Consider the following 23,147-nt stretch of genomic DNA (forward strand, 5'->3'; position numbering starts at 1 on the left):
CTTGTTCCCTTGTTTCCCATGTTCTCTTTAGTCCCCATGATAACATTAGAAGGTAGACTGAGATTCTTTTCTCTTGCTTTTTTTAACAGACTCAGAACCGTATGAAGCTGATGGCTGACAACTATGAGGATGACCACCTCAAATCCTCATCCCATTCCAACCAAACCAACCACAAACCCTCCCCTGACCAGGTAATGTCTCTCTCTTTTTTGTTTTTAAAGTAATTTTTACTTTAAAAGGCTGATGATTTTGTGTCATAAGTAGTTTTCCCTGACATGCTTGCAGTACTCTGGAACAAAAGTAACATTCCAGAATGCAGTTATAAACCAGAACTGGGTGTTGCTCTTGTGTTGGCTTTGTGCAGAGCTCCTGAATGAACAGTTTCTGGTACCAAGCTGTTGGTAGGTGGGTGGAGAGGAGGAGGTTCATTGAAAAGGAACAAAAACTTTACACTCCTAAAGCATGAGACTGGAGTCCTGTCTGACACATTCAGATTTTAGTAACTCAGGGTTACTGCTTGAGTGTGTGGAGTATCCAGGACTGTTTCTTGTCTTCAGTGGCAGGAAATCATGCTCCAGGATCAGCTTTCTGATCTATGGATTGCATATGAGCAGTTCCCTCCATTTCCCACGAGGAAATCCCAGCCCTGGTGCCAAATGAGCACAGGCTGCTCCCTCACAAACTCAATGGGCCATGAACTGAAGGAAAATCAATTTACCATCTCCAAAGCAGTGAGGAGCCTCCTGTGGCATTTACAAAGCGCAGGAGCCGTGTGCTTGATAACTATTAGAGAGATTAACCATCCCTTGGGTAGCACAGAAAATGCCAACATAATTGCACATCCCATGTTGTAATCTCATCCACTGCAGTTTAATTAAAATATTAGCCAGCATTAATCACTGCCTCAACAGAGGGAAGGAATGCTTCTCTTTGCCCTCTGACTCATGTAAAAATTGGTGAGATATGAAGGGAAGCATATCTCTCTAGACCTTGAAGTGCCAGCTTAGTGATACACTGAAATAATGAGTAAGGTACAAGAGGAAAATGGCAAAAGCCAATTACTTATTCACCCTGCAAAAATAGATCTTGAAGAAATCTCCTTTCATGTCTGCATCACAAAACAATGAGTATATACAATCAAACAAACAGAAAAACTCTGATTTTCAAGGGAACTTCTCTTTGCATCTTAATTTAATACCTTCCTCCACTGTATGTTGACTGGTTTGAATTTTCTGCAGTGTTTTTGGAAGATATTGGTGTTTCACTCTCCTTTTTCAGGAGAGTAAAATTGTTAATACTGCAAATTAAATGGATTTCCTAATCTTAATTTAGTGCAAGTGTTAGAATATCTGTTGTTTCTACACTGAAGTCTACAGAGAGCTGAAAGCATTTCCAGCATGTAACTTTAGTACATGCTTGCAAATAAAGGCAGCGGAACATTCACAGAAGAAATAAAATTTAGACATTTATAGAAATTCTTGGAATGACCCCACAGGGAAGGGCAGTAGGGGAGAGAGGAGGTGGGAGGGGGCTCTGATTGCACTTCCCCTTTGCAAAGGGGCATTTTGAAAGCTGCCAAGGGAGCAGAGAAACCTGTACCTGAAGGAGGCTCAGAATACTGCATAAGGAATCGAAAGGCTTTGTACTACTGTTTGTACTTTATGTGCTTTAAATACTAACCAACTCTTTATTTCATTCCCATGCTGCTCTGGGGCTTTCCTGTGCACCTCTAGGATGAGGAGGAGGGTATTTGGGCATAACCAGTCAGATGCTCTTAGCTCAGCCATTTTGTTCAGAACGGTGAGCACCAACCTCTCCCGCCAACAGAAAAGTTTCCGACAGTCGCTGCCACCCCTCGCTGCTGTGCTTTGTGAAACCCGCCTGTGCTCCCTGCCCCTGCATCCACGTCCCTGCATGAGGCTGTTTCTCCTGTGTTTATGTTGCAGTTTGTGATTTTCTTCTTCCAATCACCCTCTCCTTGTTTCGCCGTGTTGTGGGGAGAACTTCCCGGGGCATGTAATTGAGTTTCTGTGCAAGTGGGAGAGAGCAGGAAATGTCTTTCATATCATTTATCATTGACTTCATGGAGGAAATGTTTTCAGTGGGATTCTTTTTCAAAGCAGTTTGCGCCGTAGCCAAACCTATGTGTGCTTTTTCAATTCTGGTTTGTAAAGAATTTGCTCCGGGATAATGTTCCTCCTGAAGATAATGTTCCTTCTGAAGGTTTGAGCATGTTGAGATCTGCTGCAGAGATTGCTGCCGTGCACGCTGACCTCACCAGTCACAGATATTTATCAACTCACAGTACAGGATTCTCTAGATGGACTAGGAGTATGAATTGTCTATAAATGTGAAGGCAAAGAGGAATATCCCCTTAACCTTCCTCTCTCCCTTCCATCTCCCTCATTCTTTCAAAACTGCGGGGGAGAAATTAGGAGCTGTTTTTCATTTAAAGTACGTTTTGTTTCTCTGTGTCCATATCCACAATTTTTTCTTTTGTGCTGTCAAATTGCCCGCACAAGAATGCCTATTTCCAAAAGGGAAGGCAGTGCAGAGGACAGAGCCTGCTCCTCAAGCCTGTGCTTTAGCAAAAAATCCTCTTACTTGCCAGGAGTCAGGTACTGATTATTACACTACAGTACACAGCATTCATTTATGCCTTGGAGTATCAGTTTTAAAGCAGGATACATTTCTCTGAAGTACTTGAACTGTTTTAAAGGACTGATGACAGTATTTTAAAAATCTATATGAAACTTTTTCCTTCTTCACTTATCCTTTTAAGAAAAAAATATTTCACGTCAGGTTCTGTGCACTTTTTTCTAAGAATTTCATTTTTTCATATTAGTTATTTGAAAGAAAACTGAAAATTTCTGTGGAAATCTTGGACCCTTGCATTTCTGAAAATTATTGCTTTGTATTAGATTTGTAAAACATTCATGAGAGAATGAGGCACTCTCATCTCTTGCACTTGCTCAATTAACTACAGACTTACAGTCTGTCTGACTGTATAGATCAAATCCCTCTTTTCAAGCCAACCATCTGAAAAATTTAATCCAACTGTGGCAGTGTCAAACTTGAATTTCATGCCTTGGGGTCTGAGCTGAGAAAATCTCTTTAGTGGACAAATTGATAAAGTGCTTCATTAATTTGCACTCGCTGTTGATTTCACATTCTTTTTGAATCACCGCTCCCGCAATGGTTGTGCGCTCGTGTGTGTTGTTAAAAGTTTTAGAGATGATGCTTGTAAAGATCAGCTGAAGCACAGAAATTAAACAGGGGAGAGCAGGTAAGTAAATGATGAAAAGGAAGAGGACACTCACAATGAAGGTAGGAATAATTCTGATTTTCCTTCTGGAGCAAGCATGGAGTTTGTGTAGAAAACACTGAGAAAGATCTCTTCTCTTTCCTCTCCCATGTGCTGATGCATTTAAGAATGAAACTGTGCTAAGAGTAGGGTTTTTCATAGTTTTCTGAATTAATGGGGGGTTGACATTAAAAACAGCTTCTGTCTCCAGTTTGAGGCACTTTCCTCAGGAAAGCTGTTACAGAGTATCCCAGGCAAAATAATGAGTCAGCCAGCAGCCTTGCCTTCCACTCATCTCATCAGAGAAACTTGTCAGCCTCGACATTGTCCTGCATACATCAGCAGGGAAGGTATAAAGGTGATGGATGCTTCCCAAGCCAGTTATTCCCAACAGAGTATGTGTTTTTACTGTGATATTCCATATTCTTAAAAAAAAAAAGTCCTTATTATCTTTGTAAAAGCTAAGATGATGTAAGTTACAGAGTCTCTAACCTCCATGTGTTAAATTAAATTTATGTATTACAATGATAAAGTGTAATTAATAGCATAGGACTTGGCAATAAGTTTGTTTTTTAAAGTTCCTTCAGGTCTGTGGCTGCCATCACCTCTGGTCATTTCTGAAGATTAAATGGAGACAAAAAACTGTGTACAATAGTTAACTGCATGATTTTATTTTTATGGTTTAGGTCTTAAGGCTTTTCCTCTCCAGCATTCTGGAATTGACTGAATTTAATATTTAATTATGCCAAGTCTGTACATGACAGCATTATCAGATAGAGCTCCCCTGAAATGGATCACTGTTCATAAACATCTGCACCCTCCCTGTAATTTCTGAGGATGGTAGTTTACATTTCAGTTTATAGTTCAATGTAAATACCATCTTTCATCCTGAAATAGTTTCTCCTAGCATTTTTCACTCAGCTCCTTTCCTTGCTGTGTGAATTTCTTGTGACTCCTTTTATTCCCCAGATGGAGCTCTCTCCTCCTCTACATCCCAGTCAATTCCAGTGTGATTTCACACGAGGATGCTCTTTGGTCTTTCTCAAATGCTAAACTGCTCCGGCCAATGGCTTAATTAGTTATCACTCACTTTTATCAAGAATAATATGAATTTACACCTCAGGAGATCTACATGCCAAAGGATGGGTGTGTATGTGGGTGTATCTTCTTGTAAATCTGTGCCAGGTGTGTGCCACGTGAGGGAAGTAAAGCAAAGCTTCCATACAGAGATTTCCCAAGCTTCTCAATTCATTCAGTTTCTTGTGAAGCACAGCTGTGCTACCTAAAATGGGAGAAAATGTGGGTGTGCCTCAGAAATCTGCTTCATCCACTCATTAATTGAAAATTATTATTATTATGCTTATTAGGGCAACAGTGGAATGGTCAAAGAGCTAGCATGGAACTGGAGGGCATAAAAATGGGGATATTTCTAGACCATGAAAATATTGGCAATTCCTATTACCCTAGAAGTATTGTAAGACAAAAAGGCTCTTTGTGACATTTTTCTTCAGTGCTTGAGTTAGACAGATTTTAACTCAGAGGCAGTAAGTACTGTGAGTTGAGTACTGAAGGCACTCACAAAATTGAACACTTCAGATTTCAGAGGTGATGTCTGTGGTGGAAAGAGGGGGTAAGTCATTACAGGAAAATATTTGGCTCATCTCAAGGCTTAATGTAATCTTTGCCAGAGCAGTCAAACTACTGGAAGTTTTCATTGGGATCATACAACACTAAAAGTATCTATACTTGGGGAAGTTTGAGGAGAACACTGAACATTTTTTTCTACATTATTTCATGCTGATTTCCTTTAGTGAAGTAAATAGTTTTTCATGGTGAGTTCCATATTTAAATTACACAGGCATTCATTCACTACCTAAATATGATTTTCTCTCCACAGTGCACATTTTGTACAGAACTGCTTGTCCTGCTGTCACACTTTGGAGGTTCTCAGTATTGTCACTCACTACACTGTGACCTCATAAGCCTTTTGACTAGATTTATTTTCAATCTGGTCTTTTTAATTGTTAGATCATGCAAAATGGTCAAAACCACCAGGCCTTCGTGCCTGACTCATATTACATTGTAATTTACTGGACACAGCACTAGACCACGATTCAGAAGATAAATTCTTTCCTGGCATCATCTCCAACCACTCACTTGTTCTTTTTCTCCCTGTCTCAAATTCTCTAATTGTAAAATGAGCTGAAGTTTTTGTAAAAGTGCAAGTTCTGCTTGGGAAAAGTGCTGTATAAGTGCTAGGTATTATTACTGTGTGGTATTTGGAAATTGTCTTGTTAAAGTGTTAGGATGGTGATTTTAATGCCTCATTTTGAAATTGTTCCTGAAATTGTGTTAGATTTATATTTGACTCTATTGCTACTTCTTACTTTTTTCCCAAGATCCTATTCCTTCCCAAGAAAAGGGAAAATAACTCATATTTTCAAGGAGCTGCCATTCCAGCATGCTGGACAAAGTTCTTTAGACCACTGTCTCTTGTTCTTTACTGTCTTCTCTTGTCTTCTGAAGAGTCATTTCTTCCCCTCTCTAACAATCTGCAAACTAATTGTGTACTATAATAATTATATTATTACAATTCTTTATCCAGGTCTGTAAAAGCATTGTGAAAGTGTCTTGTGCTTGTCTTGGAGACATACCCTGTGCAAAATTTGAAGGCAGCTACCTGAGATAATCTTGCAGTGCTTAAACATGTCCTGACAGAGAGAAAGAGAGAGAGAGCCCATGTTTGTTTTGTTATATTGGTTACAATCAGGGTTCTTCACTCCCCCTTTTTGGATGGGAAAAATTTTAGTAAGAACCCTAATGTGATGCACTCAAATAAGATGATGTAACTAATTTATCCTTAGGAGGGTTAGAGAATAATGCTTTCCTTGAGACAAAGTCAGCTTCCACTCCTGGTCCTTTTCTTCTTTTGGAGAACAATTCTTCTGCTATTTTTTGGTGTTTCTTTTCAACCTATTATTTTGCTGTTAATAACTAATTTCTGTTAGAAGAATGTATTCTCTGTCCAAGAATGTTATATCTATGAGCACAAAAGAATTGATCTTGATACACTGTTCATCTTCTTTCTGATCCCAGAATGATAAAACTAAGATTTCCAGATGGAATTTTGTAATCTGCAGCTCTGGGATGAATTAAACACTCACAACAGAGGTGCAACTGGACTGTATCACTGTCTTCCTATTATTCTTACAGATCAAAGAAGAACACAACTAGATACTTACAGTCTAAAACATTCAAAACAGATGGCTGGTTTCTTTTTGTAGAGATTTGTGCTTTTCAGCAAAACAATTGCAAAAAGGCCATCATTCATTTCTGCCAGATGAGATTATGCCAGGTCTGTGTCTTGTTTTCTCTTTTGATTTGCAGCTGAACATAATCTTCTACTAGTGGCTTGGTCTTTGTAGCAAGTAGGAATTCTGCACTCAGACATGATTGTTTCTGGCCACTTCCAGGAGAGTTGTTCCTTGCAGTTTGTGTGATAGTCTCTGCTATCTCCCAGCAGCTCTGGCACTCCTAGACAGGACAAGCAGCTTCAGCCAAGCCCTTTTAGTTGTCATTTAGGAGGAAAGAAATGAGGGAGAGGGGAGATGAACAATGTTAGAAAAAGAACCAAGCCCAACCTATTAACTATGAAAATAAGGTAACTAAAATAAAAACTGTAAGGGCATGTAGCCAATCTAGACACTGCATTTTCCTGGCTGGTGAAGTTCATAATAGCTGACAGACATGTCAGGATTTACAGTTCCATCTCACAGTAGGCTCACTATGGGCTCTCCAACTACACCTGATTGTTAAAGTAACTTTTAGCTAAGAGCTACTGTATATACATATAATATAGGTATATTTATTCATGGGATTTTGTGTTTGAATGTAGAGCAAGCAACTCCAAAAAGACTTCCTAAAGACAGATCAACCTTCACAAGTCCTTGCTTTGAAAGTGTCTTTCAGCAGGTAGAGAGCTGCAACAGCAGAATGAGGAGCCAGAGTTAGAGAAGGACAAGCCAAGATTCCTGTCACCTGCAGACAGGGAGGTTATAGTTCATCTGAACAGGAAAAGCCCTGATTGTGTTCTCTGGGAGACTGCTGAGGAAATACCTTCTGGATTGCATTAGCAGTGGAGCAGACAGCAGAGCACAGCCCTGACACATCAGCAGTGCCCTGGACACGCTCTGCCAGTGCCCTGCTGCCATGCTCTGCTTTCAGAGGAGTGTGTGAGACACTGTGTCCCTCTGTCCCTTATAACAGGGAGAAGCAATAGACAAAATACAGCCCAGCAAGAAATGTGTGTACTTTCTGCTTCACTCTTGTGTGGACAGCAAGTGCTGGAAAGCTTGAGTGCATTAGAAACAGAAGCAGGTTGTTCTTACTTATTCTCAAGCTGCTGTATTTTTGTAGAGAAGGAATCAGCATAAAATCTGACTGATTCTGTGAAATCAAAACTTGCCTAGTTGCACTTACAAAAGTTTGGTCAGGAGAATGCTGTTTAAATCCACAGTGCCATGTACAAGATGCAAATAGTTGTTAAACTGTTTTTGCTTACTGTGAGATCACTTTTTTTTTTTCCTTTATTATAATTGTCAGTATCATCAGTCTGACTACCCAGTTTCACAGCTTTCTATAATTTAATTTATTATTCGAAAATTTAAACTGTTAACTAACACAACTTACAGGGGTGAGGTGCTCAAATGAAGGAGATTTTAATAATAAAGAGGTGTGAGGTGTGCAAAGTGCAGTGAGTTTATGTAGGGGCAAGAGATTGAGTGAATGCCCTTGCTTTTGAAAGGAAGGGAATGAGAAAACAGGTAAAATCCAAGCTGTGGGAAAACACTCCCTTCAGCTCTGCTGAAGTATCTCATTCCTGAAAGTTCATTTTCCCCTTGGTCCAGTTACAGGCCCCTCACATCAGCATTTCAGTTCTGATCTGCAGCAGTCCCTGCTGTTCCTCACCTGCTTCCCTGCCAACTTTGCTCCACAGCCCACAGAAGTGAAAGCTGCCAGTGTCGTGGAAAGCACTTCTGGATTTGTTATGTATAAAAATATTTTAGAACTCCTTGCTCTTTTTGAGTGCTTTAGGAACCCTACCAACCCACTGCAATTCTCTGCCTCACCTACCTGATGGGGAAAGGATTTTGTTTAAACAGAGGGAGCTAATGACAAAACTCCTTTCCCTGGTTTGTTTTTTCTGTTATTTTTTTTCTGGTCTGGATTTTTCCCAAGGTGAAGAGGGTGAACTCTGGAAATCATTAATCCATGGGATTTGTTCATGGTGTATAAAAATTTCAAAAATCATTTGCTATATAAAAATGATTTCCTAATTGATTCTGTCAGAAAGGAACTGAGTAAGACAGCTCTGTCAAAATAGCCAGAATCTCTTTTAGCTCCTCACGTATATTGTTCTAAAATTATGAAGGTTAGAGTTAAATCCTTTTTTTTTTCTTTTTTTTTTCTTTTTTTGTCTTTAAAACAAATCTAAAGAATACTGAGCCTGCCCTTGAGCTTTTGTGTGGGGGTCTTCTGAAGAAACCAAGTATCTCTGTGTATCTGTGAACTGAGCTGAACTGAACTGAGGTCAAGATGTGTCTTTTTGAGAACTTTCTTCTGTTTCCATTTAAAATAATGAAGGGAAGACATCAGTGATAAATTGCTCTGAATTTGGGAAAGCTTTGCACATTCTGAGCCAAATTCATGCCTCATAAAACTCCACTGCATTCAGTGGTTACAATATTATTGTTGAACCCTTGTGTTTGTTGCCAAACAAACACAAATGGTCTGAGCAAGAAGGGATAATTCAATTTGCCATGCAAATACTTCCAGACTGTGTCACTCACTATCTGAGTTTATTTTCATATCTCCCAGTATAAGATACTTAGCTATAGAGGCAAAATATCCCTGTCTGGCAATATCTATAATAAAACCCAGGTACAGGGAGTTACATAGAGATTTGTCAGGTCCTTTTGAAATAATTGCTTTTTAACAAACATATGTGCTTACACAATCTTTGGCTCCATCTTCTCCTGTGCAGTGGTAGTTTGGGAAGTAGGTTTTGTTGGGTAGCATAGTTGCAACTGTATGTAACAAAGCTGGAAAATAATTTTCCAAACTCACATGGCAGATGTGGTTGATAGGAGATAAAGGACTGCCTGCACTGTGTTTTCAAACATATTTGTTATGTCCAGTCTGAAGTTTTGAGGATGTGTTTGGTGATGCTTTGGGTTTCTGCTTGGATTTTTTTCAGAATTCCTTCTTTATTTGTACTGTGCAGGATTTACAATGAACACTCAGGGTGTGTAGACCAGGCTGGCAAGCTTGATTGTTTCTCAAATTGCTTAATTCCTTGGAAGCTTTCAGATTTATTCCACCTACACTTCTTTGTAGCACTTTTCATACAAAAACACTGTCATTTTTACCTCACTTTGGTTTTTTGACCCCTGAGATTGCTTGTCAGTTCTATTTTATTTTCTTCTTGATGTAGCTGTACTTCCAATGAGGTTTTTTTTTTTTTCTCTCAGATAATTAGAGATTCAGGGGTAAGTTCAGAAAAATTACTGAATTATTTGATGGTAAAATGAAGACCACTTACCAGCATCACTCTGCCCTTTAGGGGTCTGTAGTGGAAATGTGCAAACAAGGCAGTCAGGCTAATGGGGGGGTATGACAGCAGTCCTGCCAGTGCCAAATGTCTATATGGTACTTGATATTCCCCTTGCTGTATCAAAAAATGTTATTTTCTCCCTTTTTTTAAAAGATAACTGCTGTTGATCCATGATCAGCCTCCACATTGATGCATTATTCTGATGAGTTAGCCAAGTTGTGTAAGAGATCACTTTTACAAGGTCGACTGATGCAGTTGCTAAAACAGGCAGGATTTTAGGAGTGTCTGTAAGACTATTTCAAAATGGCAGCTGCAGGTTTTTAAAGTAGAGATTTAGAAGGTATTCTCTGAATTTAGTGAAGTACTTAGTTCTGAAAAAAATAAGTGGTTGCTTCCTTCAGAGAAAAAGGGATTGTTAGCAGGGAGAAAGGTGGCCAGGTCATTAACCCTTCTGCCTGGAGAAGGCATAATTTAAAGCTGGTGTTCGTGGTGAACTGCACATTGATTAAACTCACTCTTTATTCTGCAGATGTCTGTGGACATTGCTGTTTTCCAAATAACCACCTATGTATTTTTTTGCATATTTCCAGTAGACACTACTGTGTATATAGAGATATTTAAAAGCAGAGACTTAGCATATAAAACTTGAAATTCAGTTACCCATATTTCAGTTGACCATTGTCCAGCAACAGTAGGACCACCATTGAAGAGGCAGTATCATTTCATTCTGAAGCTTTTTTGCCCCAATGACTTGTACAACTACAGTTAGATTCGCATTTATCATAGTCAAAGGGGTTTTTTTTTAATGTACGAAATCTCAAGTTGAATTTGGAATATGTTCACAAGTATCTTTATTAGTTGGTTGAGTTGGTTTGGGTTTGCATGAGAAATTTGTCAGGCATTTCACATTTCTGCCTCAGAGTTGTAGTGATTGCCTTTTTTAGTGAAGTGCTGTCAAACTTAGCTGGCCATTAGCAATATTCTGAAGTTGAGGGTACATTAAGCAGACTTCATTCCATGCATTGATGAGGATGGCCTAAACCTATCAGGGCAATTAATGAATGAGGGCTGCTTCAGAAGGTATTCCTGGGTTTGGTCTGTTTACCCACTGTTTTCCTAGAAAGCTCTGAGCTGAGCATGAGAACACGATGTGGGTTGTGAACCCAGCCCTGCCGTGCTTTTCCACTTAGCAAATGCTCTTACACCCTCTTGAGATAAGGCAGGGGCAGCTCTGCAGTGTGGGAAGCACAGAGCCCCCTCCTAAGTGGCCAGTTCCAATTAGATAGGGCAGGAACACAGATATAAGGGCACTTCCTACTTGACTGGCAGCTTTTAATGGATCCCCAGTGAGGGCAGTGATTGCTCTGTGAACAGCTTTAGGGGGCTGCTGGTTAAGAACTTTCACACGCCTCATTTGGCCTCTTTCCAGCTCGAGGTAAGAGGGGGAAGGATACAGGAGGAATGTGCTTGGAAAGGGGATTTATCCCTGAGCAGTCCAATTCAGCTGTTGTATGAAAATCTCTGCTTTCTCTTCATCAAGGAGGGTTTCTGGTCACAAAGAATAGCCAGGAAAGTTTTCCAGACCGATTCTTTTCAGACTGGAATCTGCACATCTGATGGATATTGAAGAGGCTGTGGTATCTAAAAAGAATACAAGGCAGCTACATTGATTGGACTAGTTATGGTAGTCCAGTAACTACCATATTGACTATTGACTATTACATTTTTATAGAACAGTATTTTCTTAAGATGTAATTATCCATCATTTTACCCTCTGTGGGCAAACCAAATAGTGAGAAAGATGGAAAAGACATCCTTTAAATTAGAAGCATCACTGGTTTTCACCTGCACAGGCAATACATTTTCAGATCATAATCTTGGTAACAGATATTGCATGAAATCGAGGTACATAGTGCAAACTCAGTAAATAACCAAAGCTGATGGATATAATGGATAAAGAGTTTTGTTTGGTGATGGAAGTGAAATGTAACTGTGTTGATTCTATTGAAATGTCCCTTGCTATTGCCCTGTATGCAGCACAGCAGAGTATTCTGCCCTGCTGCAGTTTGCAGTCACAGAATCACAGGCTGGGTCAGGCTGGAAGGGACCACAGTGGGTCATCAGTCCAACCTCCCTGCTTGAGCAGGACCAGGCATGGGACACAGGACTCTGCCCAGACAGTGCCAGAATACCCCAGTGAGGGAGACTCCACACCCTCTCTGGACAATCTGTTCCACTGCTTGGTCACCAGCACAGGAAAGAAATTCTTCCTCATCTTCAAGTGGAACTTCTGTGCATCATTTTCTCCCCATGGCCTCTTGTCCTGTTGCCTGGCACCACCAAAAACCTGGCTGCCTCCTCTGACACCCTCCCTTCAGATCCTCAGGCATTGATAAGGTCCCCTTCTCAAGGCTGTTCAGGTCCAGCTCCCTGAGCCTGTCCTTGTAAGAGATGCTCCTGCCCCCTCACCACTTTTGTTGCTCTTCACTGGCTCCTCTTCAGGAGCTCTGTGTCCCTTTTGTCCTGAGGAGCCCAGAACTGGACACAGCACTCAGGTGTGGCCTCACCAGGGCAGAGCAGAGGGGCAGGATCACTCCCCTTGACCTGTTCAAATGCTCTTCCTCATCCACCTCAGGATACTCTCTGCCACAAGGACACACTGCCAGCTCATGGACAGCTTGTTCCCAGCAGGTCAGCCCAGCCTTTGGCAGTACATGGGCTTGTTCCTCCCCAGGTGCAGTACCCTGCACTCACCTTTGTGGAATTTCCAACACTTCTTCCCTGCCCATCTCTCCAACCTGTCGAGGTCCCTCTGAAGGGACACAGCTCTCTGGGGTATTGGCCACTCCTGCCAGCTTTGTGTCATCAGGGAACTTGCTGAGGAGGCATCTCCCCCTTCATCCAAGTCATTGGTGAACAGATTAAACAATACTGACCCTTGGAGAATACCACTTGTGACAAGCCTCCAGCTAGACCCAGCACCACTAATTAGAACCCTCTGGGATCTGGCCTTCAGCCAGGGTTCCACCCACCTCCTTGTCCACTCCTGCCATCCTGATATAACAAAGCATTATTTTCAAATGTGTGTTTATATTTGCATATACAACAGAGGCTGCCCCGAGGCTGCACAGGTTTTTGCTAAAGCATGTGAGCTCAGACTCTCTCTCATGCAGGTTTCCAGCCTGACTCCTCTCCTGTGGCTGCCTGTGCATGTGGCAGCACCCTGATGTGCTGGTGAGCAGGACCCAGGGTCTGACATTAGTCAGCTGCTTAGCCATGCCTCTCAGATCCTCACACTCTGCAGCAACTAATCCATGTAAAACAGCGTTAGAAACAAAACAAGTGAGCCCTGACAGCCTTATTAAAAAGGGTCGAAGCCAGAGTCTCATTGAAAGTAATGCCAGCACCGTTTTGTTGACTCAGAGATTATCTCCCTCCTTGTTCATTAGCAGGGTCAGAGGTGTCCTAATGAACAGACATCCCCAGCCCACTAACAAACAGCAGGTGCAGCCTCTGCCTGGGAACACGAGTAGAACTTGCTGGGACTTTGGCAATGATTCCCAGCTCTCCTTGCCCAGCACCTCATTTCATGGAAAGGAGGCCCTAAGCCCAGTTCTTCCCTAATTTTTCATCAGCTGCAAACCTTAGAGGTTTGCATTACTGCACTTTTGAATATGTGCCCATAAACATCTCAAAAAAATGAAGCAGTACTCTTGTGAAAGGTCACAGCAAAGGGTGCCCAGTAGGCATTTATGCATTTCAGCTCGATATTTTTGTAAAAAATTGAGAAATGGCTCTTCAGATACTTGTTATGGGAACTGGATAACTCCAGTTTGGATTGCATTGAGGAACAATGATTATATTCAGATTGGGTGAAGTATAATGAAATAAAATAGTGCTTTATTAAAGTCCTTTGAATTCAGTTTTTTAGTTTGTTACATAGAGTCTGGCCTGTTTAATAAAAGTCATTGGCTTTTCAAAACTATGGAAGACTATACCTTAACTATCTAAAGCATTATAAAAAATGAAATTTTAACTTTCTGGCAAAGATATGTCTCTCTCCAATTTCTATGGAAGAGATGCAATCATCTTAGAATTGTTGTGTTTTGGCCCTCTTTATGTTTATTGAATACTTAATTTACAATGAAATGTTTGTTGGCAAAATGAGCTAAAATCTATATTGACATTGCTTTTGGACAAGGTGTGGACAGACACCTTTTATCAGAATTTTTTTTTTTTAAGTATTTAAACTGAAGTACTGTTGGATAATCAGTAGAGTTAATGCATTCAGTTTAATATTGTTTCATTTTTCACCCGTATCATCACTATTTCCCAGTCTAATCACACAGCTGTCATCATTGCACCCTCTCCCCAGTGACCTTGGTTTCTTTTTAGATGGTTGGTACGTTATGGACCAGGAGTACAAGGGAAAGACTGTTCAGGTTTCTTCCATTGTGAAGCTGGGCAAGATTGTAATTAGAGGCTGATCTTTGCCTTCATCACTGCATGGGTCAGGCTGTTTATCACATTCATATTTTCTGAAAAATCCCTTCACTCTGGATTTTTCTCCTGGGAAGCTGAGAAGCCTCAGAGAAAAATGAAAACAATAATTATCTCATTTGCTTCTCCTGTGTTTTGCTTATGTGGAATGTGTTTGGAGATTGTTTACCAACAGTTCATTGTTTCATTGGATTTCTGGTGTGTTTTCACTCTTTGGCCAATCAGGGCCAAGCTGTGTCGAGGCTCTGGAAAGAGTCATGAGTTTTCATTATTATCTTTTTAGCATTCTGTAAGTGTCCTTTCTGTATAGTTTAGTATAGTATTCTTTTATTTAATATAGTATCATAAAATAATAAATTAGCCTTCTGAGAACATGGAGTCAGATTCATCATTCCTTCCTTCATCTGGGGAAAATGCAAATGCAATGCCAGTGTCCTTGGTTTCTTTCGAGATGGTTGGTGCATTATGGACCAGGAGTGCAAGGGAAAGACTGTTCAGGTTTCTTCCACTGTAAAGCTGGACAAGATTGTAACTTAGAGGCTGATCTTTGCCTTCATCACTGCTTGGGTCTCAGGCTGTTCTCACTGTCTCTGCTCTCTTCTTTCAGATAATTCAGCCCCTCTTAGAACTTGACCAGAACCGCAGCAAGTTGAAGTTGTACATCGGCCATCTGACAGCCCTGTGCCACGAGCGCGACCCCCTGATCCTGCGTGGGCTCACCCCGCCTGCCTCCTACCACCTGGACGATGACCAGGCAGCCTGGGAGAAGGAGCTGCACAAGATGACCCAGGAGCAGGTGAGTTTGTGGGCTCCAGCTCTGAGCAAGGACACGAGCTTGCTGATTGAGGCTGTACTGATGTGCTGCTCCAAAATGTGGTGAAAGCAGGTAGCTTTTAGCAGCTCTTCAGCTGATAAAAAGGAGTCAATAATTTTTTTAATCATTGCTGTTTATTATTTGTTATGGAATTTCATCTGCTCTTTTATCTGTACTTGGGGCCATGCATTTCCACACTCATGAGAAATCAAATTGCAAGATAACACTTTTGGCGTGTTTTAACTGTTATAAAATTTAACTGCTCTCTATAATTCAATGTAGTCATCAAGATCTTAAATCGTACTTGAATTATATCAACCATTTATATTTTAATTGACACATTTTTATGAGTCTCTTTATATAAGTGAATGCAGTGTCCTTACCTGCTGTTACAGAATATTCTGCCAGTAATTTCTGCTGCTTACCCACCTTACCTTACCTTGAATATGTGCCCTCAAACATCTAGAAAAACATCTAGAAAAAATGAAGCAGTATTCTTGTGAAAGGTCACAGCAAAGGGTGCCCAGTAGGCATTAATGCACTTGAGCTCTCTATTTTTGTAAAAAATTGAGAAATGGCTCTTCAGATACGTTTTATGGGAACTGGATAACTAATTTGGATTGCATTGAATCAAGATTGGAGCAGTGTGCTGGATGTGATATAGCCATGCTTATATACACACGCCTGTGACTTCAGAAACCCAACTGTATATTTCCATGAGTTATGGAATACAGAACTGAAAGGGTTTAATAAGAGTTTGTCAGATGATGTCTCCACAAGAGGCTGTCAATCTAGTTATAAGTCATCTACTGAAATAATCTTCCTTTCACCCAGTTCTGGTAATGTCTTGCCTTCCTTAATCCTTTCATTGGCAGTTTTTTATCTCTTGTTTCTGGACTATAATTCACCATTCCCTACAACTTTTTTCCTGACTCATTCCTGTTTCTCTTTTCAATTTTCTTAACTTCACTGTTCTCTTGTACCTGAACTAAATGTGACTCGTTTTGTCTTTTTAACCCCAGCTTTGGATTACTATGCCAAGTCTTTAACTATTCACTTTTATATGTTTTTAACAAACTCTATCCAATGTGCACACAATCTAGTGTAAGGCCTGTACAGTTGAAAGGGGATTTGTGGGTCAGTGAACATACATTGAGTCTGTCTTGAGCACTTCACCTTTGGTTTTCTTCCTTTGTGATTTTAAAACTAATTTCCTTGAACTCTCGACTCAAGACTGAATTTTGATTCAGAAATTGGAGAGAGCAATGAAATTGCAGGAAGCCACTAGAAGCATGTTTGAAAATTCAGAAAGAGCAGACCTCTGGAGATAAATATGCCTGTAACAGGGCAGAGTGGTACACAACAGTCATGCTCTCCTTCTGTTCCTGTCTTCATCCTTTCACTGATTCAGCATGTGCTGTGTGCCTCCCTCCATATCTACATTTGCTTCTATAGGTGTGACACATTCCTTTTCCCTTCAGAGCCTCCTGGCTTCTGTAATCACTGATACAGGATTAAAATCTCTTCAGTTTAATGCATGCCATCCTCCTCTATTAAAGCCTGACAGCTCCTATGGTATAAATCAAAACATGAGGCATATTATTTTGAACCACCTTGTCTGTCAGATTGGGATGAAGCAGTGGGTGACAAAACCTGTAAGCATGTGTGGGAGGCACCTCTGAAAAGGAGAGTGGATATGGGCAAAGTTGGGATATCACTGAAATAAATTGCCTCATTAATTATAGCTGTGGTGGTCTTCATATATAATCAGGATCTGTAGGGATAGTTGGTGTTTGCTATTTGCTATCAAGAGCTGTGGGTAAAGAAAATAGGAAAAGCTTTCTTTGTCAAATTCTTCTGAACAGTAAGCTCAAAAATAGTATTTCCTATTAAAACTTGTTAGTCCATGAGCAACATTTACGGGTTACACAGTAAAGAAAGCACTGTGAGAAATTGTGAGAAAAGGGAATTACCTAAGTTGTTCTGGAAAGAGAAAAGAATTCTTTTTCTATCCTCTCACATTATTGTCTGAATTCTGCACTGCTGTCACCACAGTTGTTTAAAGTTACTTCTCCATTCACAATTCCCAAGCATAAATAATGTCAGCTAAAATAAAATGTGGCTGTCTCTTCTGCTTTCCCATACTCACTCAGATGGTATTTAAGAAGCTTCAGTTGCAAAACACAAACTAATGATATATTTCAATTTACAAAGCAGACTTTTCATTTAAGCCATGGAGCTTTTCTGTTTCTAGCTGCAGAGTTTCCTTTGTGCCTAAAGTATTCCCATGAGGGGTGGGAATCAGTTCTCCAGATTTGCAGAAGCCCATCACAGAATACCCATTTTGCATCTTTGGAATTTTAATGAGTTTTATAAATTACCTCAAATCCAGTGCATTAAATTCACTCCTGTCCCTTCTAATATGATCTTCTGTAGATAATGCTTTACAAGCCTCAGTGGGAAAAAATTAATCCCCTTGAATGTTAAGAAGTGCTAACGTGATTAGGGAGGATACATTTAACCAACACCAATAATATTTAAGGATGATGGCAACATAGCCACTTCTCACCAATGAGATTACCTAGTTTGGTTTGGTTGCTTTGAGGTTTTTTTATAAATACTTAAGAATTCATTTTCATACTGCTGGTTTTGGAGCTGTTACTTCCATCTGCTGAAACTTTTATTGACAAAGGTTGGTTTGCTATGTTTCATCATAACCAATATACTTGGTAGGTCTTTCATCCCTGCTGGGAGGTTCAGGTACATACAGTAGGAGTTTTCTGTGCCTTCTTTTGGTGGATACAACTGGTGTATGAGGTAGATTTAACCTTCTCACTCTTCTAGTGCACCCTCAGTGAACCACAGTGTACAAATAGCTGTTGGAAAAATATCTGCCAGCATCAACACCATGGATCTAAGGGGAATTTGTTGCCACATAAATAATTTTGTAGTCTCAAAGTCTGACTGGTAATTGGTGCCTCTTATCCATAATAGTGTCTCAACACTACCATTAAGTTCAGTGATAGTGCTCAGTGACTTTAGCTGATTACAGAATGTGCTGGGTTGGAAAGGACCCACAAGGATCATTGAATCCAACTCTGATCCCTGCACAAGACATTCCCAGGAATCACAACAGGTGCCTCAGAGCATTATCCAAACACTTCTTGAACTCTGTCAGACTTGGGGCTGTGACCACATCCCTGGGGAAGATTGATTGTAATCAAGCTGTGGGGCCAAGATACTCTATCATTCTTTGTTGGCATTTTATCAAGGACATTGTGTAGGCTGACTTATTGTAGTAAAATTTTGGTCCATTTGTAATGAAGAACTGGAGCCAATACTTATGAGTATATGATGTCTCCAAACCTAATCTAAAATAATATATTAGACTAAGTTGTGGACAGAAAAGGATCTGTAGAGCTCAGAACCATGTCATTAAATTATTCCTGTGGTGGAAAATGTCCCTTTGAGTCAGTTCTGACCAAATGTCCCCAGATAAGCTACCCAGTTCTGTTTCTGGAACTGTCATCCTTCAACCAGCTCATGTCCTGTTTGACTTTTCTTATTAAAAACCAGAAGCTACCAGAAGAAAAGAGGAATGTTCCAAGTCTTGACACTCAGAAATAAAAATTCCATTCATTCATTATAAATAATTGCATTATCCTAGCAATTTCTATTAAATACCATATTTTCTTTCACTTTGTCCTAGAGGTATCATTATGTTAATATCCTTGAGCTCTGTAGAATGACTGCTCTGTTTCACATTTCAGATAGTTGCCTGTAAGTGTGGGATTTTAGTCCTTTATGAAAGGAAATGGCATTAAGAACATAATTATATGGTCCACACTTTTATTTATACTTTGGGTTTTGTTTTGCTCTTATCTGTACAAAAAAAAAGAAAAAAAAGAAGAAGAATGGAGTAGAAACTGGAATTTGCTGAAAATCCTCACTTCAGTGTGTCAGAGGTGGTGCACTGCACTGGGGGTGAGAGGCAGCAGTGTGACAAAGTAAAAAGAGCCAAAAAACCAGAGCAACCAGATACTAGAAGCAGGCAGCAGTATTAGGTTTGTTAATAGCTTAAGGACTATCAGCAATGTTTCTTAGCACCTCAAATCCAGCTGTAAATGTGCAGAACCTTGTATTACAGAGAATTTCTTATTTTCAATAGGTCCTACACTGATAATTGGGAAAAATAATTCTTCCAACAGAAGTTCTTTACAATTACAATAATTTTCTTAACCCTAGGAGTAGGAGGCATTTTTCCCCCTGGCTCTTTGCCATCAGAGGCTCTTTCCAGCCATGTCCAGCATGTCCTGGCTTCCTCAGGCTGCTGGGGGTCCTGCCAGCTTCTGCTGGCCCTGAAGCACCAGTTTGTTCCCTGCACACTCATCCTCTCCTCCTCCAGAGGTGTTTCTGGCAGCATTTGCATTGTGACCTGGGCAGCAGCAGCAGTCTTGGAGACCTGGGCAGGTACATTTCCACCAGAGGCTCTCTCAGAAGTCACCTGCTGTGGGATTGTCTCACCCCACTCCAGGTGTTGCAGCTGTGGCTGCTTTGCTGAGAGTTACAGAGAAAGGCACTCCTGAAAAATCTTAATGCTCATCCAAGAGCCTTTGTTGTGCAGGAAGGTTTTCTTCCCTTTCCCTGAGCACCAGCTTCAGCCAAGCACAGACCTTGTAGGGATTCCTGCTTACTAATCCTCTCCCAAGAAATCAGGAATGCCTTTTCTGCTCAGCTGCCCAAAGCAGAGGAAGGAAAAAGGTGATAATGTCACTTCACTGTAGCAGTCACAACCTGCTGTGTCAGCTAAAGAGGCATGGCTTGGTTCCAGGGAGCAACATTTACCTTGCATTTAATTCACATTTCAGCCTCCACAGAGCAATGGTAAGCTTTTTGTACAAAAGGACAGCAGACCTCATACCTGTAGCTGTCAAATTTCATTTTAAAACTGCAGATTTGATTGATAAATCCCGAAAATATTCAACACATATTTTGATTTGTATACAAACAATATTGCAAGTGGGATAAACTTTACTCTAAAGTACAAATAGTCATTTTATAAACATCCTGTGTACTTTTTTGGTCAGATTCTACTTGTGTTCTTCTGTGTCATCTGTGAGGAATTACTCAACTTACTTAGTTTCTGTAAAGAAATTACTCTGCTGTGATTTGCATTTAGTCATTCTAAATTACTCTGTTACTTCAGAGTTTACCCTTGTCTTCCTTCTCTGACTGCTCTTCTGTTAGCTTGTTATCTTTCCCCCACTTGATTTATGTCATTTATTTTTAATTTGTAATCTTATGGGAATGCATAATATATTTTAAAGTTAAACAGTCCACTTCTGGTCTCTGTTAGAAATTAGAAGTAATAATTGCAACAATTTATATCCTTCTTCATGTGCAAATCTATTTCCTGAGTTTGGTTGAGAGAGCAATGGATATGGGAATTCTCTAAAATGGTTACATTTTAAAGTATTTGAAACTTTTATATTTAATGGTCTGGTGAGGATGAGAACAGTGTCATAGTTCTTAAATACTGGCTAAAATCACAAGTGTTATCTGTGAGTTAGCCATGTCCATAACACCATGACATCATTCATTTTTATTTGTCCATGAAATTGCTAATATTAATTACAATACATGCTATCAATCAGGAACATTAACAACTCCAAGCTGGAAAAGAGATATAAAAGGAAAAAACACTGATTTCAGGACATCATCAAGAGTTCTGTGTGTGTGTGGGGTGTGTCAGAAAACAAGAGTGTTCTCATTAGAAGCAGTCCCTGCAAGCAGAAGGTGTTCTTGTTCCCTTGTTTTCTCAAGGCCAGCTCACCTCTCCTCATGTTTTGCTCTCAGTAGTAAATTCTGTTACTCTGGCCCTTGCTCAGACACCGTGGTCCTTGTGACAGCTTTGTGCAACATCTCCTGATGCTGAGATACTTCTGTGCATTCTGCTTGGCTTTGTCTCTTTTCAAGTTAGGAATAGTTCATGTTAATGATGGATAGGATATATTTTAATTAAAATTAGTAATTCCGTGTACAAATAAAAATGGCAATGTGTCTTGTAGATATTATTTAAAAAGACAAGACTGTTTCATTTGAAATCTTACTTTAATTTTTAAATGCATGTTTTTTAAGTATTTTGGAAGAGCTAACATAAACCCCAAATTTCCAGATAGAGCAGAAATGTTTAAGGGTTTACATTAAAAATTTTTCTTCTTTTTTTTTTTTTTAATTTGTCAGACTGGTTTTCCATACTCATAACCCTTTCTTTGGGCTCTTTTATAGGTACATAGTTGAGAAATAAAGGTTTGTATGTAATTAGCTCTCACTGCATCAAACACTTGTATTTACACTGGTTTGTCTGGGTAGGTGTAAAAGCTCTTGACTGTTTGCCTGAGCTACAGTGAAGTTTAACTGGAGACAAAACAAAGGTTTAGATTAAATGATTGTTATTTCTTATTGGTGCTTACTTGTCTCTACTTTAAGCTCTAAATGTATTTTTCAGACTAACCATAACCCAGTCCAGAAACACTTGACTTTGGAGAAACATAATTTTATATCCTGGTATTGTATCCTTAGAGAAGTTCTCCACTAACTTTCTTTTTGTGCTGCTCTACAAAATCTTCATATTCTGTATTCAGGTTTACTGTCCATAGCCCAAGATGAGTTACCAGTTTATCTGTGTTTGCCCTTTTTCATCAGTGTTTCTGTGGAATTGTTAATGAGGCAAAAATCACACTGGGGAGGGAGTATAAATAAGTTTTAAAGAATCTTAGCTTAATTATGCCTTGTTTGCATTATGGGAGAAGCAGAGGCCAAGAAGGTTCTACAGAGCAGCAGCACAATTCACCCAGTTTGCATATAAAACCATAGCATCCTGTTTCTTTACCATGAAGTTATCTTCTTATGAATCATTCATATGACTCTGAATGTCTACTAATCTTTAAGTAAGTTCTGAAATATCTTGGAACAGAGAAGCTAAATTCATGGTGAATTGTTAGGGATTTTTTTCCAGTGATGCAGTTTAACTATAAATGGAAAATTATTCCTATCGTGACTTGCTCTAAACACAGGAAGGAAGGCAGCAGTGCTGAAAAGTGTCTGAATCTATTGCAGATTATCTGCAAGCTTTCTTTCCCCTGAGATGCTGAAGGCCATTTCTGTTGTTCTGTCCAAAGATAAATACTATTAAGCACTTCTGGGGTCCTTGCTGTCCTTTCCTTTCTGATCTGTCTATTCTTACTTGTCATCAATTGGACAAAAAACATATCTGACTTTGCCTTCTCATTTTTGGTCATTTCTTTGAGGCAAGTATGTGAATCTCCCCATATCCTCAACTGGAAATCCCAACAAAAAAGGATTGTTCACATTTCTTTATTTCCATAGAAAAAAGGGAGCGGGAGGATAACACTATGTCAGCTTGCATTCACAAGAAAAAAATCTTGGAAACCAGGAGCAGATATTAATACTTTCAGAGAAGCTTCCCTAAAATTTGGACTTTGAAACATCCAGGTGAATCCAGTTATGCCACTGGGAACTGGATGTTCCCCTTGGTGGAAGGAGGGCTGACGTGCGCTGCTCCCAGCCGCTGCCCAGAGCAGTGACGTCAATGGAGATGATGTCCCTGCTCCAGAAGTGCTGCCACCAGCCATAGAGTCAATTAAGATGTCTTTGTTGGAGCAGGAATCACATTATTAAATCTAGCTGTTCTGAAGCTAGCAAGCTCAACTCAAGGCTATCATTGCTATTTTTCCAAAGTTGTTTCATCACAGACATCTGCCAGCCAGCTGTGTAGACTTTCTGTCTGTGTTAATTTGTAAAGTATTGTTGCTGGCCTTCAGCATTCAGAGCCATCTCCTTTTGGGCTCTTGATGGTCAAAAATGCTCTTCTTGGAAATATTTTCTTCCTCTGG

The 23,147-nt window shown here is 39.9% G+C and overlaps 1 protein-coding gene across 9 annotated transcripts in view; it reads left to right on the plus strand.

Annotated features, from left to right (window-relative positions):
* Positions 1-23,147, plus strand: part of ERC1 (ELKS/RAB6-interacting/CAST family member 1) — a 274,434-nt gene that overhangs the window by 245,209 nt on the left and 6,078 nt on the right. For 7 of the 9 annotated variants that reach the window (XM_084206748.1, XM_084206754.1, XM_084206752.1 and 4 more), the window contains 2 exons: positions 90-191; positions 15,025-15,213. In XM_084206748.1, the coding sequence (XP_084062874.1) occupies positions 90-191; positions 15,025-15,213 (291 nt within the window). Of the gene's footprint in view, positions 1-89; positions 192-1,733; positions 1,801-15,024; positions 15,214-23,147 lie in introns of those variants that run through there. The other 2 variants (XM_084206756.1, XM_084206757.1) reach the window with 1 other exon arrangement.

This window comes from Fringilla coelebs (assembly GCF_963513975.1).
Source record: "Fringilla coelebs genome assembly, chromosome: 5".
In the NCBI taxonomy this organism is placed as follows: Eukaryota; Metazoa; Chordata; class Aves; order Passeriformes; family Fringillidae; genus Fringilla; species Fringilla coelebs.